This window comes from Phoenix dactylifera, chromosome 3 (assembly GCF_009389715.1).
Source record: "Phoenix dactylifera cultivar Barhee BC4 chromosome 3, palm_55x_up_171113_PBpolish2nd_filt_p, whole genome shotgun sequence".
Taxonomy (NCBI): Eukaryota; Viridiplantae; Streptophyta; class Magnoliopsida; order Arecales; family Arecaceae; genus Phoenix; species Phoenix dactylifera.
The window spans coordinates 5,987,990-6,006,018 of record NC_052394.1 but is presented as its reverse complement, the minus strand read 5'-3'; the positions used below and the strand labels follow the sequence as shown (position 1 = coordinate 6,006,018).

The following is an 18,029-nucleotide window of genomic DNA, read 5'->3' as shown; positions in this document are numbered from 1 at the left end:
ATTGTTCACTTCAAATATAACCCTTTTGTGCCGTCTCTCCCTGATTGTTCCCTTCTTTTTATTTAAAACATGATCTCCATCATTAGCCTCCACTTTGACACACCTCATGCGCTATCGACCCTTTGGGGACATGGACCAAGCGTCACCTTTCTTTTGCTCGGCTTTCTACCTACCTTAGTCAAATTTGGAAGGCTTTTTCTCCTATTGAATGTCGACACGTTTAATGAAAGGAAGCAGATTAAAAAGTGACTTCAGTTCAAACATTACCTGTGGTCACCAAGTGTCAGACGTGTGTCGATCCATGTATGGTATAAGAAGAAAATCTTTCCTAGATCACCTGTAGCTGATCTTCTTTGGCAATGGTGCTAGACTGCTCGTGGAAGCAGTCCGAAGTTGAAGTGCTCCATTTTCCTTGCCATGGCTAAGCCACAGTAGGCGTCACAAATTCTTACTCTTCATCACATTCAGGGTCCATAAACAATAACTCGAAAGTACTTCAGAGTGACATTCAAACTGTGTTAAAGTCACCATGGCTCAATCTGTGAGAATGGACATGTAAGGTGTGGGAAAAAAAATGTTGTTTAATCAATTATTTGATGCATGACTTTGATTTGATATTGACACTAGCAACTAACACAAGGAATTGACCTTGCAAATCGATAAACTGACTAGAAATTGAAACGCGAACCTGCGAAGAGTTGATCATGAGCCGGGCTTGGAACAGAAAGTGTCAAATTTTGAATTGGCTCAGCCTAAAGCCCAACTAGCTATGAATATAGTTGAGGCCCAGTCCATGATTAGCGCTAGTGGTATGTACTATGGCATGAGATGTCATGGACTTCCATCAGAGGCAGAAGCCACGCAACGCCAATTTTGCATTAAAATTATGGTTATCTAGATTTAAACCCTAGTCACTCCCGAGGACAAATATGCATAAAATTAGAAGATTCCAAGGGGAGGTCCTACTAGAAAAGTAAACCTAGATCATGACAGACGCTACTGCATCTAGACAGCCTAACAATTCAAATCCTTTAAGCTTCCCATCGTCATTTTTGCTCAGCATCTTTTTGAATTCTATCCAATACATCGCCATCTTTAGCTTTTCACCTCCACTAAGGTTACATTTTCTACTTGGATCATCATCTCAGTCATCCTCATCGTCGATGAATCATGCGAATATGAGCCATACCTTTTTGTTCACAAAAAAAATTGGAATACATATATAGAGTCGACCGACCGACCGACGGCCAAGAATGGTGATGATGGTGGCTGCGGAGAAGATATTCCAAAGAGATCATCCATGCATCTCTTGGACTTTGGCAATCTCAAAGACTGAAAACTAGCTAAGAAGAACCAAAGGGGTATGAAAGATATTTGTTAGGTCCTGACAAATCATCACACGGCAATGAACTACTTAGTTGGGAGTCACTCTCACAAAACGCCTTTCATGCACTTGGCCATTCGACCTTCCCTTCGTGACACATGGCGACTCCTCGACCGAACAATCGATACTACGTGAGGGGCCGGAAGAGAACCCTCACATCACTGTTGCAGCTCTTACTAGGACATATAATTGAGAGAAAGATCGACTGTTAGTGTGGATAAAAAGGATTGTAGTGGATAGTGATGAGGAGGAGGATTGCTCCTGCTTTCCGTCTCCATTGACGCAAGCTGAAGAGAGATGAAGGGAAGGAGAGGAACAATGGGGCCACCTTTTGTTTATGGTACAATCATATATGTAATTAAACTAGTAAGCTTATGATAACCCTTGTCTAGTGGTGCAACAGCATGCTTCATTAAAGAACCCCTCCTTTTGGTAAAGCAGTGTGAAAGGAAAATAGAGAATTATAGACCAGAAGATTCATGTTTAGCTTTTGTATGGTAGCAAGCAAAGACAAGCAGCGCCAACACAAGAACACCTATGGGCGTCATCCACACGTTTTTAGTGTGGCAGCTTTGAAAGCTGAGGCTATGTACGGTTTCCTTTATTTCCTTCTCTTTTTTCTATTGTTCTCTCTTTCCATTTATAGCCATGATATACTTTGGACATATGAATGAGTTTATTATTTTCGAACGTATTTACATAGAGCCCTAATAATTGTGCGAAACCCGCTATTCTACACATTTAGTGTGACCAATGACCATCTAGTTCCATTTAATGATCTCAACAAAATTTTCTTTCATATTTAGTTGTTACTTAATGGAACATCTCCAAAACTTAAGTTGCAGCAAACTAGTTGGAGTTGAGTATGGCGGGACTCTGTCGACCGGATTTATTGAAATACAAATACCCAACTATCTTAGACGTAATTAGGCTTAGTCTAATTCCAATTACTTATGCACTAACTGAAGAAGCCCATCTAACTTGGAAACCTAACCCTTGCTGGTGCTATTGCTTCTTTCATGAAGATTAAACTGAATACCAGAAACAATCAAGATATATTTGGCATGCTGGTTTTCTTAAGATTTCACTTGAGTATATCTGCATTAATGTTTAGAGATTATTGATGAATACAAAGTTTATGGAAAGGCTACATGAAAAATAGAGAACTAAAAACCCTAACTTCGTTTCTTCTGAAAGTCAAATACATATATACATACACATACACACACATATGTATGTATGTACGTACGTATGTATGTATGCATGTATGCATGCATATATGTATGTATGTATGCATGTATGCATGCATATATGTATGTATGTATGTATGTATATATACGACGTATGTACATATATATGTATGTATGTATGTATGTATGTATGTATGTATGTATGTATGTATGTATTCCAGAGCTAGAAATCCCCTACGGAGGTGTGAAAGTGGACCTCATTATGGAGGCTGCTTTGGCGGCTTTACAGGGAATACTTGTACCGTCAATTATTGCTTCCTGTGTGCAACTTGCACACGGAAATTGCATTCACTTTACGAGTCTGCCCATTTCAGCAGAGTAGCTTTTGGTGGTCGGCGAGGCAGAGAGATTTTGCACCGGTTCTTTATGGTCCATTAATTTGCAAGTTCCAGTGAACCAGTCATAGAGATGTCTAAGCTAAATTGAGGCAACGAAATTGGCACCACGAAGTAGTCCTTTTCTGTAGATGACATTTCAATTGGAACCGCTATATATAGTTTGAGGCTATAAGGTTATCTAAAATGTGTATGACTTGATAGCTAAAACCTAGAGAAATGTCAATGGTACATCTTGTACCTGACATAACCAGTAACAAAAATAAGTAGTGGACATCATTTTCTAGTTGCCCATGACTTCTGCAAGTTTAAATTTTGTTTGGTTCGTAGCTGAATATTTATCAACCATTGCTCGTAAAGGTTGGCCGCATGAATCAACCACGGGGAGAAGAATAGCGAAGGAAACCCACTTGCAGAGCATGTCTTCTTGTTCATTCCCTCCAATGGTGATCCATATCCACTTGTATGGATGATGCTAGGTGAGTCATTGAACATGAAAGTTGAGCAGTTATTTCAAGAACTAGAGGGAATTCAAGCCGTACTTTTGTTATATAATTGACAAACCTTGAAGGTGACGGATGGTATGAATCTATTTCCGTTGTTACAATTTCGATGGTACGACATCTACAAGTTTCCAACTTCTAAATACTATCCCATTAGAAATCCTAACTCTTCCATGATGGCCTAATAGAACCATATAAAATTACCCAAAACATAGGACATCTCGTGTGGAAACGTCGTACTAGAACAAGACTCTCCCTAGCATAAATCAGCCTCAAACTATAATTAGTTTAAAGTAAATTTTGGTTAAAATTATGGCATTACTTCTTAAAAGTCATATATTATGTCAAAGAGTATTAGCTAAATCCATTCTATTTCTTGATGTCATACCTTCATTAGCTTCTCATAAAACTACTGTCGCTAAAGGTTTTTGGTAAGAGGGTAAAATGAAAGGGATATCAGTATGGAAAGAATGGAGAGAATTTGTAGCTCCATAACTGCAATATTAGATCATTCCTTTTGGAACATCCCATGATCCCATCCAAAAAGATTAGGCTGAAGGTATTATTTAGATTTCTTAATCTGTATAAGTACCCAAGATCTATCCAACGAAGAACCGATGTGGGACTAAACACACGCCTGCACGAATCCTCACATATTCTCCTCGTTTAAGCCCTGACGTCCTCGTCGGGCTAAGGATTCAAATTTATTTAAATCTAATCACAAATTCTACAATCGGTCTGTAGTCAGTCTTAATAGATCTATGTTGCAATGTCCCCTAGTCCGCATAGATTGTAGGCTAGGTCTGCTTTGATACCATTATTTGTCACATCCCAAATTCGGAGCATGATATGACCGTGCTATGGATTGAGGGATATAGCCCATGATAGCATGAAGCCAACATTACATTTAGCTTTCAAGTCCATATTAAATATAATAGAATAAATAGAAATCCAATTTCATTATCCATTAAATGCAACCAATACACGGTTCAGAGCGTCTAAATTCAAACAAAAATATCAAACCCATAATTCTCATTATTCAGAAAATTATTGACTACAAATTCATAGTCAATTTAAAATACTAAAATTCTTCTTCAAAGTCGTCAAGTTTGCTAACGCGAACTCCAAGCTTGGACCATTCTTTGTTTTTATTGACCTTATTCATCTAGAGAGAGAAAAATAAAAATAGAGATATATGAGCGACACAGATCAGTAAGTAAATTTTACTTTACCTTACCGGATTAAGCATAAGTTTTTTCATATCAATGCATCATTTAAGAAAAATAACAGATATTTTAAAATAAGCATTTTATAGTACAATATATCAAGTTATAAAGCAAATTATGGATGAACAAATCATCTATCTTTCATAAATATAGTTTTGTTTATATTGCAAATAAATTTGTAATTCATTCTTCGCGTCATTTAATCTTATCATGGATCAAAACATTGCTCACAGATATTCATGCCATTGTCACTATAACTCGTGATAGGGCCATTTTCATAATTAACAAGATATCATAGTTCGTATTCGGTACCAACTTTAACCCATTGGCATAGGGCTATTTTCATTGGATGTTATCTCCACGGTGTCGATTGACCCTCATTTCTAGGGACGGTCATAGCAATCTAAAAGCCTTTAGAAAACTTATATTTTTTTCTTAAAATACACATAAATAGATGAAAAATACTAAATAGCATGATTAGATTTATATTTCGTAATAAAGCTATTTTCATCAAAATATTTATGAAACTATTTTTTATAATAAAATATGATTTTTATAGCATGTATGTCGATCCATAATTTTTTTAAAAAATTATGATATTTCCACAAGCAAATGTTATGCACAAAAAATATGATCATTTAAAAAATAATGAGTGTAAGATCTACTTACCTCTTTTGTCTTGAATTGTCAGACTTTCCTAGGTGACTTCGCTAGACTTATTTAAAATATTAATAGCAAAATTAATTTCTAATTGATGACTTTAATAAAATAATATGAGAAAACTTGACCGGACGTACAGTGGTTTCGGGTAGATCAGGTTTAGACGATTCGCTCAATGAATCAGACTCAATTAGGCCAAGATCAATCGATAAGTTTCATCAATGAAGGTTTTACGCACATTTAATAGGGTCAGAGTGATTGGTCTGGTAGGCGGCCCGGGCGCTAGGACAGTTTAGGGCCTCTTTTTAAGGATCAGCTGATTCAACTCGGGTTCATTGATCGGGTCAATAGGAATCTGTACTGAGATCCATAGGTCTCCTAGAGAGAGAATAAGAAAGAGAAAGAGAAGGATGGGCTCTTTCTCTCTCCTCTTCTTTCTTTCTCTTCTTTCTTGGTGAATAGGGGAGAAAGAGATCGACCAGTGGTTGTAGTCATATTGGGGGTCAATGTTGGAGTGTTGGCAATGCAATCAAAGGTTTGACTGTAGGTGGTGGCAGTTGGGGATGGCGACCAATGGCCGAAAAAGAGAGAGGATGATTAAAAATAGGGGCAGAATAGAGGTGGTCTTGGATCGGTAGATTTGTGTCCCTGCTTGTTCATCGATAGCTGGAGCTTCGGCATTGGTTAGAGGCTCACACAAGAGAGAGGCTGAGAGCTTTGGCAACAAGTGTCGATGGTGGTGGTGGTTGAAAAAGGAAAAAGAAGGACCAATAAAAATAGAGAAAAAAAAGGGTCCCCTTTGTCGATCGATTTTCGGCCATTTCTCAGTTGGTGGTTGTGATTCCGGGTCATGGAAAGAAGAAAGAGGAAAGGAGAGGAAGGACAGGGCATTACCTTAGCTCCGACGGCCCTAATTTTCGGTGAGTACAATAATGAGCAGCTGCGAACTCAACGGAAAAAAAGGAGAAAGAAGGTAAGGAAAAGATTAGGATTGCTCAGGATGGAGAGCTATGGAGAGATAGAGCTCTCCCTTTATAGAGGAGCCTTGGGGTCCTGGCAACCCTAGGACTTCGATTTCTAGTCGGAGTTGTTGAAGGAAAAGAAGACTCCCTCTGGAAGTCTTCTGCACTTGGCCACTCCATGGGGCAGGCCTCAGGTCGGGCGGATCGAGTGGATCGGGCCTAGACCAGGGCTTCACACCTTTTGTAATAATTAACTAAGTTATCATTTGCACACTCAATAATTTTGGATGTCATAAATTCTAAAGAGTATTAATAACCACTTCTAAGATGGAATATGCTGAGACTCCCTTCTGCACTTGGCCACTCCATGGGTCAGGCCTCAGGTCGGGCTGATCGAGTGGATTGGGCCCAGACCGAGCTTTCACAGCTTCTGTAATATTTAACTAAGTTATCATTTGCACATTCAACAATTTTGGATGTCACAATTAAGTTATATAGAGTGTTAATAACCACTTCTAAGATGGAATATGCTGACTCCAACATCTTCTGACTTTTTTTGGTGGGAACGTCCTTTGACTTAAAACGTCTTTTGATCCCAATGCCCTAGAGTCTTCCAAATTGGTTACTAAAACATATAGGGTTGAAATCCAACCCCTAATAAAACAAAAAAAATCATATAGGTTTGAATTAGAGCGCATTATGGTCAAACTACTGCCTCAAACTCGATTATTCTTGTTGATGTGGATCCTATAGTCCCCATCCATGCCAAGGTCCAAAGTGGGAAGCAATGCTAGTCTAACTAGTAGAATTTGCAAGAGATGTACAGGTAGCAATCCAATAAATCCATGTTACATTTCTATTAGCATTTGGAGGTCAAATGACAAAAGGAAGGGGAAGAAATAAACAACAATATCATGCAAATAGACATTGGGTCAAAGACGCTTCAGCAAAAGAATAGACACTCCATTTCACCCACCATCTACAAGAAAAAGCAGACCAATAGGCGGCCATCGCCCCCTGATAACATGGGTACCTTTTTTTTTTTGACAAAAATACCCACCCACACGTGCGGTTTGCTTTCACACTTCTACCCACTTTGCTCACGGTAATTTTTCCGAATAAAATTTAGAGCTTGCAACAGGTTGAGTATGAATTAAGTAGAAGAACATTATCTGTATCCATTCCATACTTATCTTGAAGCTGGTAAAGTTTTATGATGGAGCAAATCTAAGTTTTATGATGAAGTAGGGTAGGTAGAGTTAGATGAGATGAGTTAAAAACATGTTTTTTTTATCTTGAAGAAAAAATTTATGAAGAGTTATATCGAATCCAAAATGATTTTACTATTATTTTTATCCACTTCTGGTCCGTTATAAATTTGATAAATTTGTTTTATTAAGATTGGGTTCCAGCAGAATAAATTATATTCTGATGAATTTCAGACTGGCAGCAGACAAGAGTGCCTTATTTAAAGTTAAAAAAAAAAAAAAGAAGAGTTAAAGCGCATCTCTTTACTTTTGGGACACACTGCAAATTCTTGGTTCTTTAGTACGGCCTTGTTTGTCTTTTAAACCGCTGGTTCCCTCTTGAAAGTACAAACAGTAGGGAGGGAGGGAGGGAGGGAGAGAGGTAGGGGATGCCCTTTCTAGAATGTTTAGGCTAAGGTGGGGGATGCCCTTTCTAGAATGTTTAACTTGGTATCGCATTCCACTCACTTTAGCACCCATTTCCACCATAGCCAACTAAACCTTTGTCCCATTAGAGAAGAATCAAAGGAGGGATATTATCCCATTGATTTGTTGCGTTTCTATTAATTGTTGAAGTAAAAGTAGATTAAACCAAGGTTATCCTGATGGTTCATGGTGTGGCAAACCTTGAGGTCACTTGTTTATTTTGCAATGTGCACCACGATGGAGATGGATTCATCATCTATTATTGATACCTTTCGATGTATATAAATCGTAATAAAGAATCATTCAAAGAATTTTGTCTATCCTATAACATGATGTACTTTCTTTGTTTGCATCAAAAACCTCATTTGGTTGGTCTAGCATGTCCTGCTCTATGGAGTATAAGGAGTAAACTAGACAAAACTATAATCTAATAGTTAAAAAACAATTATTTTAATAAAATAATAGAAAAAGATGTTAAGATATCTTGGTACATTGGGAAGCTAATTAGTTTTCCTAAAAATGTATTAAAAGTTAAGCTTCACGCAATTGTAAGCATATTTCACCCTAACATACAGGAATAAGATATTCTTGTTTTGGGCATTAAAATCAAAAAAAGAACAAAATATTCTAAGAGTAAAAATAATAAAATTTTAAATCACATGCACGAGAAAAGTGTTTCGATGTATTGCTACGGTTGGAATCTAGGGTAATTTCTACAAGATATATCAAAAGTTAGCTTGAGACAATAGCAAGGATATCTTTATCCTGCCCCACCAGAAAGTATATATATAGTTTTACCTGTACCTTCTTATAAAGAAAAAATATAACTAGCAAAAAATAAAAAGGAGACAATATCCATGTATATTATGTCATTCAGTATAAGAATATGAATGTAAAAGGACAATTTAATAGGCAAGCTTTGAGAAAGTCAAGGAGCAGTGCTATGGTATTGCTAATTCAAGTATACCATTGAAAAATAATTAATCAGAGAGATACGGCAGTTTCCTATTGCTCTTTCACTCATCATCACTACACAAGCTATCACGAGCAAAGAATGTGAAATTATCACAGTTAGGTGAAGTTCTTGAATAACACCCTCTCGGCCCCTCCCATCCTTTGCCTCTCTTTTTTCCATCAAATCTGATATTATAATTTGAATCTCTTCTCGTGCTGTGTGGCCACTCATGGCCCTGGACATCCTCTATTGAGATCTAGCAACTTTTAAGGAGCTAGCTCGAAGAAGAAACCTCTTCTCCATGACCCACCATCCTGGCATTGGACGGAAGAACACTTCTCATTTCACATCAGCCATCAGCACGGAGTTGTGCCTCACGAGACATAAACAATGGAGTGACATTAACTTAAACACTTCGTGCCTCCTCAAAAGTTGTCCCCAGAACAGCCGCTACGTATTCGCATGCCTCGATATTTGCTTCTTCTAGAGTAAAGGTGTTCTTCACTTTTGGTGAGGGAAGGTGTTCCTTGCTACACCATCCAAAGTAAGAATATTGTAATGAAGTGATAGATATATAACAGCAAGAGAATCAGCTAAAGCAATGCCATGACATGCTGCGAAGTGTGCTTGCTTTGGTGTTTAAGAAGCAAGTACGAGTACACACTGCAAAAAGAAAAAGGAAGCTTTGCTTTGAGATTTATCCCTTCTGGTACATCATGGAATGACATAACATGGATACCCACCCTTTTGGTGCATGGAAAATTAAAGGGAAAGGGATGGAATGTGCTTTTGTTGATGCCATATTCCCCAGTGACAAAATATTCGGTTTTTAATCCATGGCCACAACATGGGAGGCTTCAAACACTTTCAACAGTTAAGTGTGGAACAAATTAAACACATTATAGCTACTAATCTGCCCATACTTGGAGTGAGCATCATGTAGCTTATGGTCCAGCTAGTTAGCCTTATTCCAGTGTGGGATAACCAAGGGAAAAAAGAAAGAGAAGGCCTTCCACATTACATATCGATAATCATAATGCGAATATTCTCTCTCTAATAATTATGTAGTTCTTAGAAGTCTATTGAATATTTGCCAATTGCCTATAAGTGAGAGGCAAGTTATTGCGTCATCATTCTTTACTATATTACGTCATTTCTTTTAATATGAAGATCCAGAGATCATGCCTTGCTAGAAGTTTAGTAATTATACATGTTGATTTTTTTTTTTGTTTCATTAGCTGCAGCTAGATAAATTTTTTATGCATTTTTATTTATACAATGCTAGGTAATATGTTCAAAGTGTAAGGAATTCCTTTCTTTTTGTTTGTAGTGTGATATGAACCTTTTCCCTTTGTCTACAGGTAAGTGAAGCCACTTTGAGAATTGGATTTTAGATGATGTGAACCAAGTTAATTAGAAGGTCCCAGTTTTCACATGAATCGATAAACATGCTTTAGTTGCCTGAAGACTTCCTCAAGTCAACTCGAGCAGGCCACCAAACTTTTTTTATTTTTTTGATGATATGTCCTCAACAATTGGCTACATCTATACATAAGAATTAATTTAATAGGATGAAGCTTCTTTTTTCAAGAATAATAATGAGAGTGCCATCAATCATGTCGATAGAATGATACGGAAATTACCCACGTCAATCTGAGCATCTACCTGATTTTATATCTACTAAATTATTTTTTGACAATTTACTCAAAAGGTTCTTGTGGATGCCACTATCCAGACCACCTTTGAATCTCCCAAAAAAAAAAAGGCCCCTACAAAGCTTATTTCTACATGCTTCAACCCTTGCATCCTCCTTTTATTTCCTTTAATCTCATGTTCCCCATTTTCCCTTAAACTAATGGCGAAGGATTGGATGCCATCAAGCTCCAAGCAAAAGCCAAGAGAACACTCTCGCACTCATGGGCACATCAATCCCTTATTTTACTCATGGCCGACTTGGTGTTAACCCTGTTCTTATTGACTTCCCTTTAAGCTCCTTTTGGAAGTACATGGGTTTTGAAGCGTGGGGTTGGGCCCTCTTTGTTTGACCCGAAGGCACGGGTCCTTCAGCTTGCTTGTTTGGAGAATTCTCCTTTCCGCAACTCTAACTTCATCTTTTCCATCCTCATGATTCAAAACGAGTTTCAAGAGACACGCAGGGAAGACTTCAGGACAAGCTTCATCATATTCCTCAACTATTAAAAAATTTGAAAAAAAAAATATATGGGCCGTACAAAAATGTCACAACATCAATTGTGAAAAATCATTTCATAAAACTAGATACGAGACATTTGTACATGCGAACATAATAATATTATAATATGACGAGTATGTGTTAAGTTTACAAATTTTAAATGGTCAAATGCACATCAATTTTAGAACATTGATTTCGGATACCGATCATATATTGGCTTAATTTGATTATTGTAGGAATACTAGTTTGAGCCTAAATTGATTTACTCTATTATATATATCCCTGGTAACCCTAAAGAGAGAGTGTAATTCAGTATCCTAGAGATCGGATGTATTGAAAGTTAGAATTTGTGAGATATTTTTTTACTTTATTATTATTTTTTAATAGTGAAGCTTTGCATTGTCTCTACCCTTAGATGGAACTTAATAAACCATATTTCATCAATATTATGTGCTTTTATTCTTCTCTTTTTTTCTTCTTGCTTCATTATTCTCACCGCCGCCGCAACATAATACTATCCATTTTGGTGAATGCATCTTAGAGAATATTGCCTCTAATTTAATCAGTGCATCTCAAAGAGCAGTGCCATGCCTTTGCTGATCATGTTCCTTGGCAATGATCTAGATTCTATGTCACCATAAATGAAATTAACATGGCCAGTGCAGAAGGTGCCCTAATAAACGCCTTTTAAAAGATGCGATCGAATAAATTCATTAGCAAGATTAATATAGTCATCCAGTTTTGATACTTGATAGGAATGAGAAATGATTTAATCGAAACATTGATACAACGTATTGTTTTACTTCTTTTCTCGTAGTTCAGCTAAATGGCCAATACAAACATTTTACAGCTTATCTCATAGGTGCAACTTGCATCAATGCAGTATATATATATAAAAAAAAAAGTCTGACTCCATGTATTAGTATACCTAGAATGATTTAATTAATTAACAAAGAAACAAGTAGACTAAGGTTGTCTCGTATGGAAGAGCATCCCCTCCTTAAAATGCCAGAAGAATCCAAGCCAATCACAAAACATCCTAATGCACTGTACCCAATTTTTTCAACTCAAAACTGTGGAAACCGACCATCCCAAACTCTAGCGCCTCCGGCGGGTGCTACGGCCACCAAATGGATGCAATGAAAAATAAATAAAAAAAAGAAGTCCAAATCGGGTCTACTCTTCTCACTCATAAACAATCCTCCCTGATAGCAAGAGGAGTCCTAGTAAGAGAAGAAAGCCTCCGCCCGGAGGAGAACAGAGAGAGGACAGGGGAAAGACACAGAATTTGAGGTGGAAGAGTCAAACTTCAAAGCCCTTGTTACGCTGTTTGAAATAATTTATATTTAAAATCCCACCACTTTTGGCTTTAGAAATCTTAATATAAACCATATTCCCATTGCGGCGTGCTCCATCACATGTCTATTTTCCTCGAGCCCTCTATAAAAGCTGACCCCCTCTCTTCCCTACCCTTTTCATCAAGTCCAATCCCATCCCAATCCATCTCCCCAAGTCCCACCCAACTCTGTTTCTCTCTACCATTCTCCTCATCCAACTTTCTCTATAGTTGTCTCTCCTGATTCAACTAGAAGACAGAGAAGAAACTATGGAGATGGGAAGAGGAGGGGAGGTCCATGGAAGGACTTACAGCTCTGCCACCCCACCAAGTGAAGAGGACATGGATTTGAGAAGAGGGCCTTGGACTGCAGAGGAAGACCTCATACTGATGAATTATATCGCTGCCCATGGTGAGGGCCGATGGAATTCTCTTGCTCGTTGCGCAGGTATTGGATCTAACTCATTCCCTATGGATTGCTTCAAGTTTCTCCACAGGATTCTTTTATAACATGTAAAGGAGAGAGAAAATATATTGAATGATCCTCTACTTCCTTATCTCTTAAAAGCTTAAACTAGGAGGAGAGCGAGCCATGATTAATATGTCATACAAGATTATGGAATTTCTAATGTTTCTTTTTCCTAATACCTGCTAATCTTATTACCCTTCTTATCCTGCTACACAGGACTAAAGAGAACAGGCAAGAGCTGCCGGCTCCGATGGCTCAACTATCTCCGCCCGGATGTCCGGCGCGGTAACATCACCCCGGAAGAGCAGCTCCTCATCCTCGAGCTCCACTCTCGATGGGGAAACCGGTAACTAATCCTACTGGAAACCCCTTGACATTGAATCATCCTTACATTCTAGTCCTTACCAAATTGTTTTGGATGATGAAACAAATAGGTGGTCGAAGATTGCGCAGCACTTGCCAGGGAGGACCGACAATGAAATAAAGAACTACTGGAGGACCAGAGTGCAAAAACATGCAAAGCAGCTCCGATGCGACGTCAATAGCAAGCAGTTCAAAGACGTCATGCGATACCTATGGATGCCTCGCCTGATCGAGAGAATCTGGGCAGCCTCGGGCCGCTCCCCGGCAACCGTGTATCAGAACGTTAGCGTGCCGATGGCCGGTGACCAGCCCGCGGAGCAGGGCAGCGAGTCTGGGCAGGTGAAGCCAAGCCCAGAGACCTCCAGTGCTGCAGGGTCGTCGTCGGACTCGGTCGGCATGCAGTTCTCGTCACCTCCTCCGGTCCCTGACTGCTTCGCTGACTGCTCCGCCGGCATGCAGGAAGGTGAGAACAAGGACGGCGACGGGATCCATGACGTGCAGATGGGCGGGTGGTGGCCGGAGTCGCTGCCCAGCCCCGGCGGTTACGGCAACCTGGGGTTCCCGGACTTCGACCAGAACGCATGGGATGAGAACTTGTGGAGCGTGGAGGACATTTGGCTACAGCAGCAGTTCTAAAACTGGGAAAACGAAGGAAAGAAAGATGGCTTGTAAAGACTGAATCAAGACACATAACCATAGATTGGATTGGTGAAAACAAAACAGAAAGGATCGAGGAAGAAAAAGAAAGAAGAGGGGGAATAGTTGGGAATTTTGAAGTTCTCCGATCTCTCTTTTGTGAAGAATAGTTGGAAATTTTTAAGTTTTCCAATCTCTTTCTCTTCTTGATTTCTTTTTTTTCCCCTTAATAGCATGATTTTAAGTTCTACTCTCATTCTTTTCATGATCAAGATGTCACTGTAAACTCTTGTTTCTAGATTTGTAATAAAGCCACTGTGCATTAATTGTACCATTACAAGTCTACAACTGTAACTTGATTTGATTAACAAGAACAAAGATTAATAATATAGGAGTGGGGCCTTCGTCTATGATCTTTCCACCCCTCCCTGATGAATGGAATCGTCATCATGCGTCCTTTTTTTTTTTATCTTAGATCATAGTTTTATTAACCTGCTAATAATAAAAATGCAGCAACAAATATATATAACGTATATGTGCATGATTGGAGATAAGGAATTCCACAAACATAGTGGCAAGCTTTTATTGCCCGTGTTGTTTAAAACCGGTGCACGGATTTTGAAGCAAAATTATACTAGTTTTGTCACTCAGATTAACAGCAACATGAGATTATATTATAATAGCAAATTACTAAATTTAAGAAATGGAAGCTAATTGTGGGAGGTGTTGGTTTTCACACGTGGAGACCTTCCATTAGTCAGTGGAGGTCTCCATCGAGTTCAGTTATATATTACCACAGTTGGGCGCGTGGGTGCTTTCCAATATATTTATATTGCCACTTGAATGGAAGGATGTGAGACTCCATTTCTTAAAGCAACCATCAAGTTTTTCTAATATCTTCTTTAATTGGATAACTATTGTTAAACAACAGATTTATTTAAGTGAGAAAAACAATTTTTGAAAACTATATTTTTTCAAATTTTCTAACTGTACAGGATGCATTGAAAGAATGTTTTCTATTTCTTTTTTAGTACATGATGGTTGCTTAACATGACGTACATTTGGACTTGAGATCTCTTAATTCAAAAGGAAGGTGCCCATCAGTTGAATAATGTTGCCTAGTTACACTGATTTTGTTGTTAAGGTTTCAATATAGCCGATTCTTATATTGGTCAAAATGATCTTAGTCAATAAATCATATCGATTGTGAAACTTTGATGTTCGCATAAATGTTAATTATTAAAAATAATCTTAAAATTTGACAAATCAGGTTTGCCTCATGATAAGACTACTCTGTGTAAATGGGACAAAGCTAACATAACATTCCTTAATTTCGTTTCATACATCAAAACCAACTACTTAATCATTATTTTTCCCTTTTTATGCGTGTTTTCCGCGCCATGGTTGAAATGTCAATTGTCTCATTACAAAAACATGCAATCAGAATTCAGTGGTGTTAGGCGCTATTTTTTTTTTTGGTGAAAATTAGGCGCTATTCATTGGCCCATACATCTCGACCTACGCAAGCAATGACCCCCTCCCCCAATAACGCTGTACAACCTAATGATTTGATTGGCCCTGCTTCAAAGCCATCAAAACATGGGTAAATGTAAATAATGTAAAGAACAATATAAAAGTTAAAAGGCTAGTGTTATCTACATGTAGCTGGATCGACTATGATGACCAATGAGATTAAAAGAGACGAGCGGTAAGCTTACCAACACGGTGTTTATATCCGACAATGGAAACAGCCTGTCTGGACTCTGGAGAGAAGTTATTGATTGAATCAGATTATGAGTCCAACCATCAAAGGACACCTATAGGAGGGAAAATAAAGCGACACACCTATCGTGTTGTGCGTGTCATGTGCATATCTATCTATAGTTCGATTAGTTAATCTAGAATCTCACTCAAAATGACTAGTTAGAAAGTATTATTTAGGTTTCTTAATTCTGGATCCTCACATGCTTTTTTCGTTTAAGCTCCGACGTTCTTGTTAGGCTAACAGTTTAAATCTATTCATATCTAATCACAAATATCGCGATTGACTCGTAGTCAGCTCATATGAATCTATAGTGCAATGTTCCCTAGTCTATATAGATTATGGAGCAGATCCGCTTTGAAATCATTTGTAATAATTCAGAATTTTATCCAAAATAACTAGTCGAAAGATATTATTTGATTTTTTTGATTATATATAACTAAGGTCTACAAATAATTGATATTTAGCTAAATATATATCCGCACTGTTCTCACGTTGGATCCGATCCACCGAATAATATCATCTATGGCGGATGAAGGCCTACGGTAACGCCAAGTGTAGGTTCCCAGCCGCCGGTGCGACGTCAGCGATTACCGTAGAATGAGCTCGCGAGCACGATCTGACCGGTCCAGAGATCTCGGCTTTGGAGACAAGGGGAGCGGGCCCCAGGACCGGAAGCCCCGTGACCGGACTCAGTAAACCTGGTCTTGGTCTTCTGGTCAACGCGGACCGGATAGCCCCTCGTGCGAGTTTGGTAGCAGCCACCACCTTCACGTCGACTTTAAGATTCCACAAGCATTCCACGATCCGAGTCGTCCAATCAGTAGAACTTTCTTTTGACTCTCCTCTTGCTTCTTGTTTTTATGAAACAATGGGTGGAGGCAAACAAAACCAGGGGTGGATTTGATGTTATGTCATGCGATCACTGCAGCCATCTCAATATTAGATCTCGTTTGTGTGCGTTCGGTTGATGGATGTAGGCGAATGTAGCATTTTGATTATATTACAACATGCTCCATGTCTTTGACCTTCCTAGTTTCTGGCAACGTACACCTTCGTTTGTGTTTCTTATATCTAAGGATTTGATGCCTTTCAATGCCATCCTTGTCTAAAGTGATGAGCAATATTTCAATCACTTTCCAGCCTGGGCATCTACAACCATTGTAGAGAGTTGCTGTCGGAGGTTTTGGACTCTTACGTACTTTTATTTAGTAGGGCGCCGAGCACTTCAATATGCGATGCGGAGCATTGTTAGGCTAAATTTTGACTTTGACCATAGTAGTTTTCTCCATGTATGTTCATGTATGGCCAGCTGCCAGGGGCGGCCCAATGCATTTGGGGGCCTAAGGCGAGCTCACTAGAAAGGCTTTTTTTTTAATAATAAAAAATTAATAAGTGTAAAATATTTTAAAAATTTATTTAAAATAATGAAACCAAACAGTTTATTCTAGGAATCATGAAACGTGAGTTTAAGTTCCAAGAAATCCAAATCTCTTCTTTTTTAATATAAAATTCCAAGAAAATACAGCATTGATTTCTAATATCGAAAAAAAAAGAACTAAAAATCACAAGAGCATGAAATCCAAACCATATCTCTTGAATTCGTAAATAGAATTAATAAAAAAAATGAAAAAAAGCATAGGTATCAAATCGAAACTATAATAACAGAATGAGTGAAGAGCTATACCAGGATGGAAAGGGACCTCCGGCCAACTAGTGATCTCCACGGCCACGAGCCCACAACTCCAGCCAGCTGAAATTAATCACTCCATCAGCCAAGAAAAGTCCCAAATATAAAGAAACCAAACAAATCGAATCAAAAGACTCCAAGAAATGAAACCAAAATTGCCATCAAAAGTACCAGATAAAACTTACCTGATAGAAATCCCCATAGGAGAGTGGGGAATTACTCCTTGATGCCTTGATGGGCTCCAGCAATTATCGGCGATCTCAAGCCCATTGTTCGCCTCATGCCCCCTACTCCGCCTTGTATCTCACGGACCCGAACGAGAACGGACCACCCGTCAGATCGGCGGGCGGCACACACCCATGAGAGGAGAAAAATGAGGGCCAGAAGGAACAGAAGGTGAAGGCAGAAGGTCTTCACTCTTCTGCAGGCGGGACGGCGGGTTCTTGCCTTCTTGGAGCCGGAGGACAGTGTCGGTAGCCGAGGAGAGGGGGATTAGAGCGGACGAGTGACGAGATCGAGAGGAGGATTAGAGCAGAGGAGCCGACTGCCGAGGAGAGGAGGACTTGATCTGTTGATCAATCGGCTTCTCTTTGAAGGGGCGAGGGGTGGATTCAATCATTCAATCGCTGCCGCT

General features: G+C 38.8%; 1 protein-coding gene across 1 annotated transcript; it reads left to right on the top strand.

Moving 5' to 3' along the window:
- Positions 1-12,609: 12,609 nt before the first annotated feature.
- On the top strand, positions 12,610-14,353 carry LOC103701022 (transcription factor MYB2). The gene is made up of 3 exons (XM_008782952.4): positions 12,610-12,923; positions 13,161-13,290; positions 13,379-14,353. The coding sequence occupies exons 1-3, from the start codon at positions 12,746-12,748 to the stop codon at positions 13,941-13,943; spliced, it is 873 nt and encodes a 290-aa protein (XP_008781174.2). The 5' UTR covers positions 12,610-12,745; the 3' UTR covers positions 13,944-14,353.
- Positions 14,354-18,029: the final 3,676 nt, after the last annotated feature.

Excerpts from the sequence above, each read along its gene's own strand:
- LOC103701022 (XM_008782952.4), top strand. The coding sequence starts at position 12,746 with ATGGAGATGGGAAGAGGAGGGGAGGTCCATGGAAGGACTTACAGCTCT. Across the intron at positions 12,924-13,160 it reads TTCTCTTGCTCGTTGCGCAG|GACTAAAGAGAACAGGCAAG; the intron begins GTATTGGATCTA and ends CCTGCTACACAG. Across the intron at positions 13,291-13,378 it reads CACTCTCGATGGGGAAACCG|GTGGTCGAAGATTGCGCAGC; the intron begins GTAACTAATCCT and ends TGAAACAAATAG.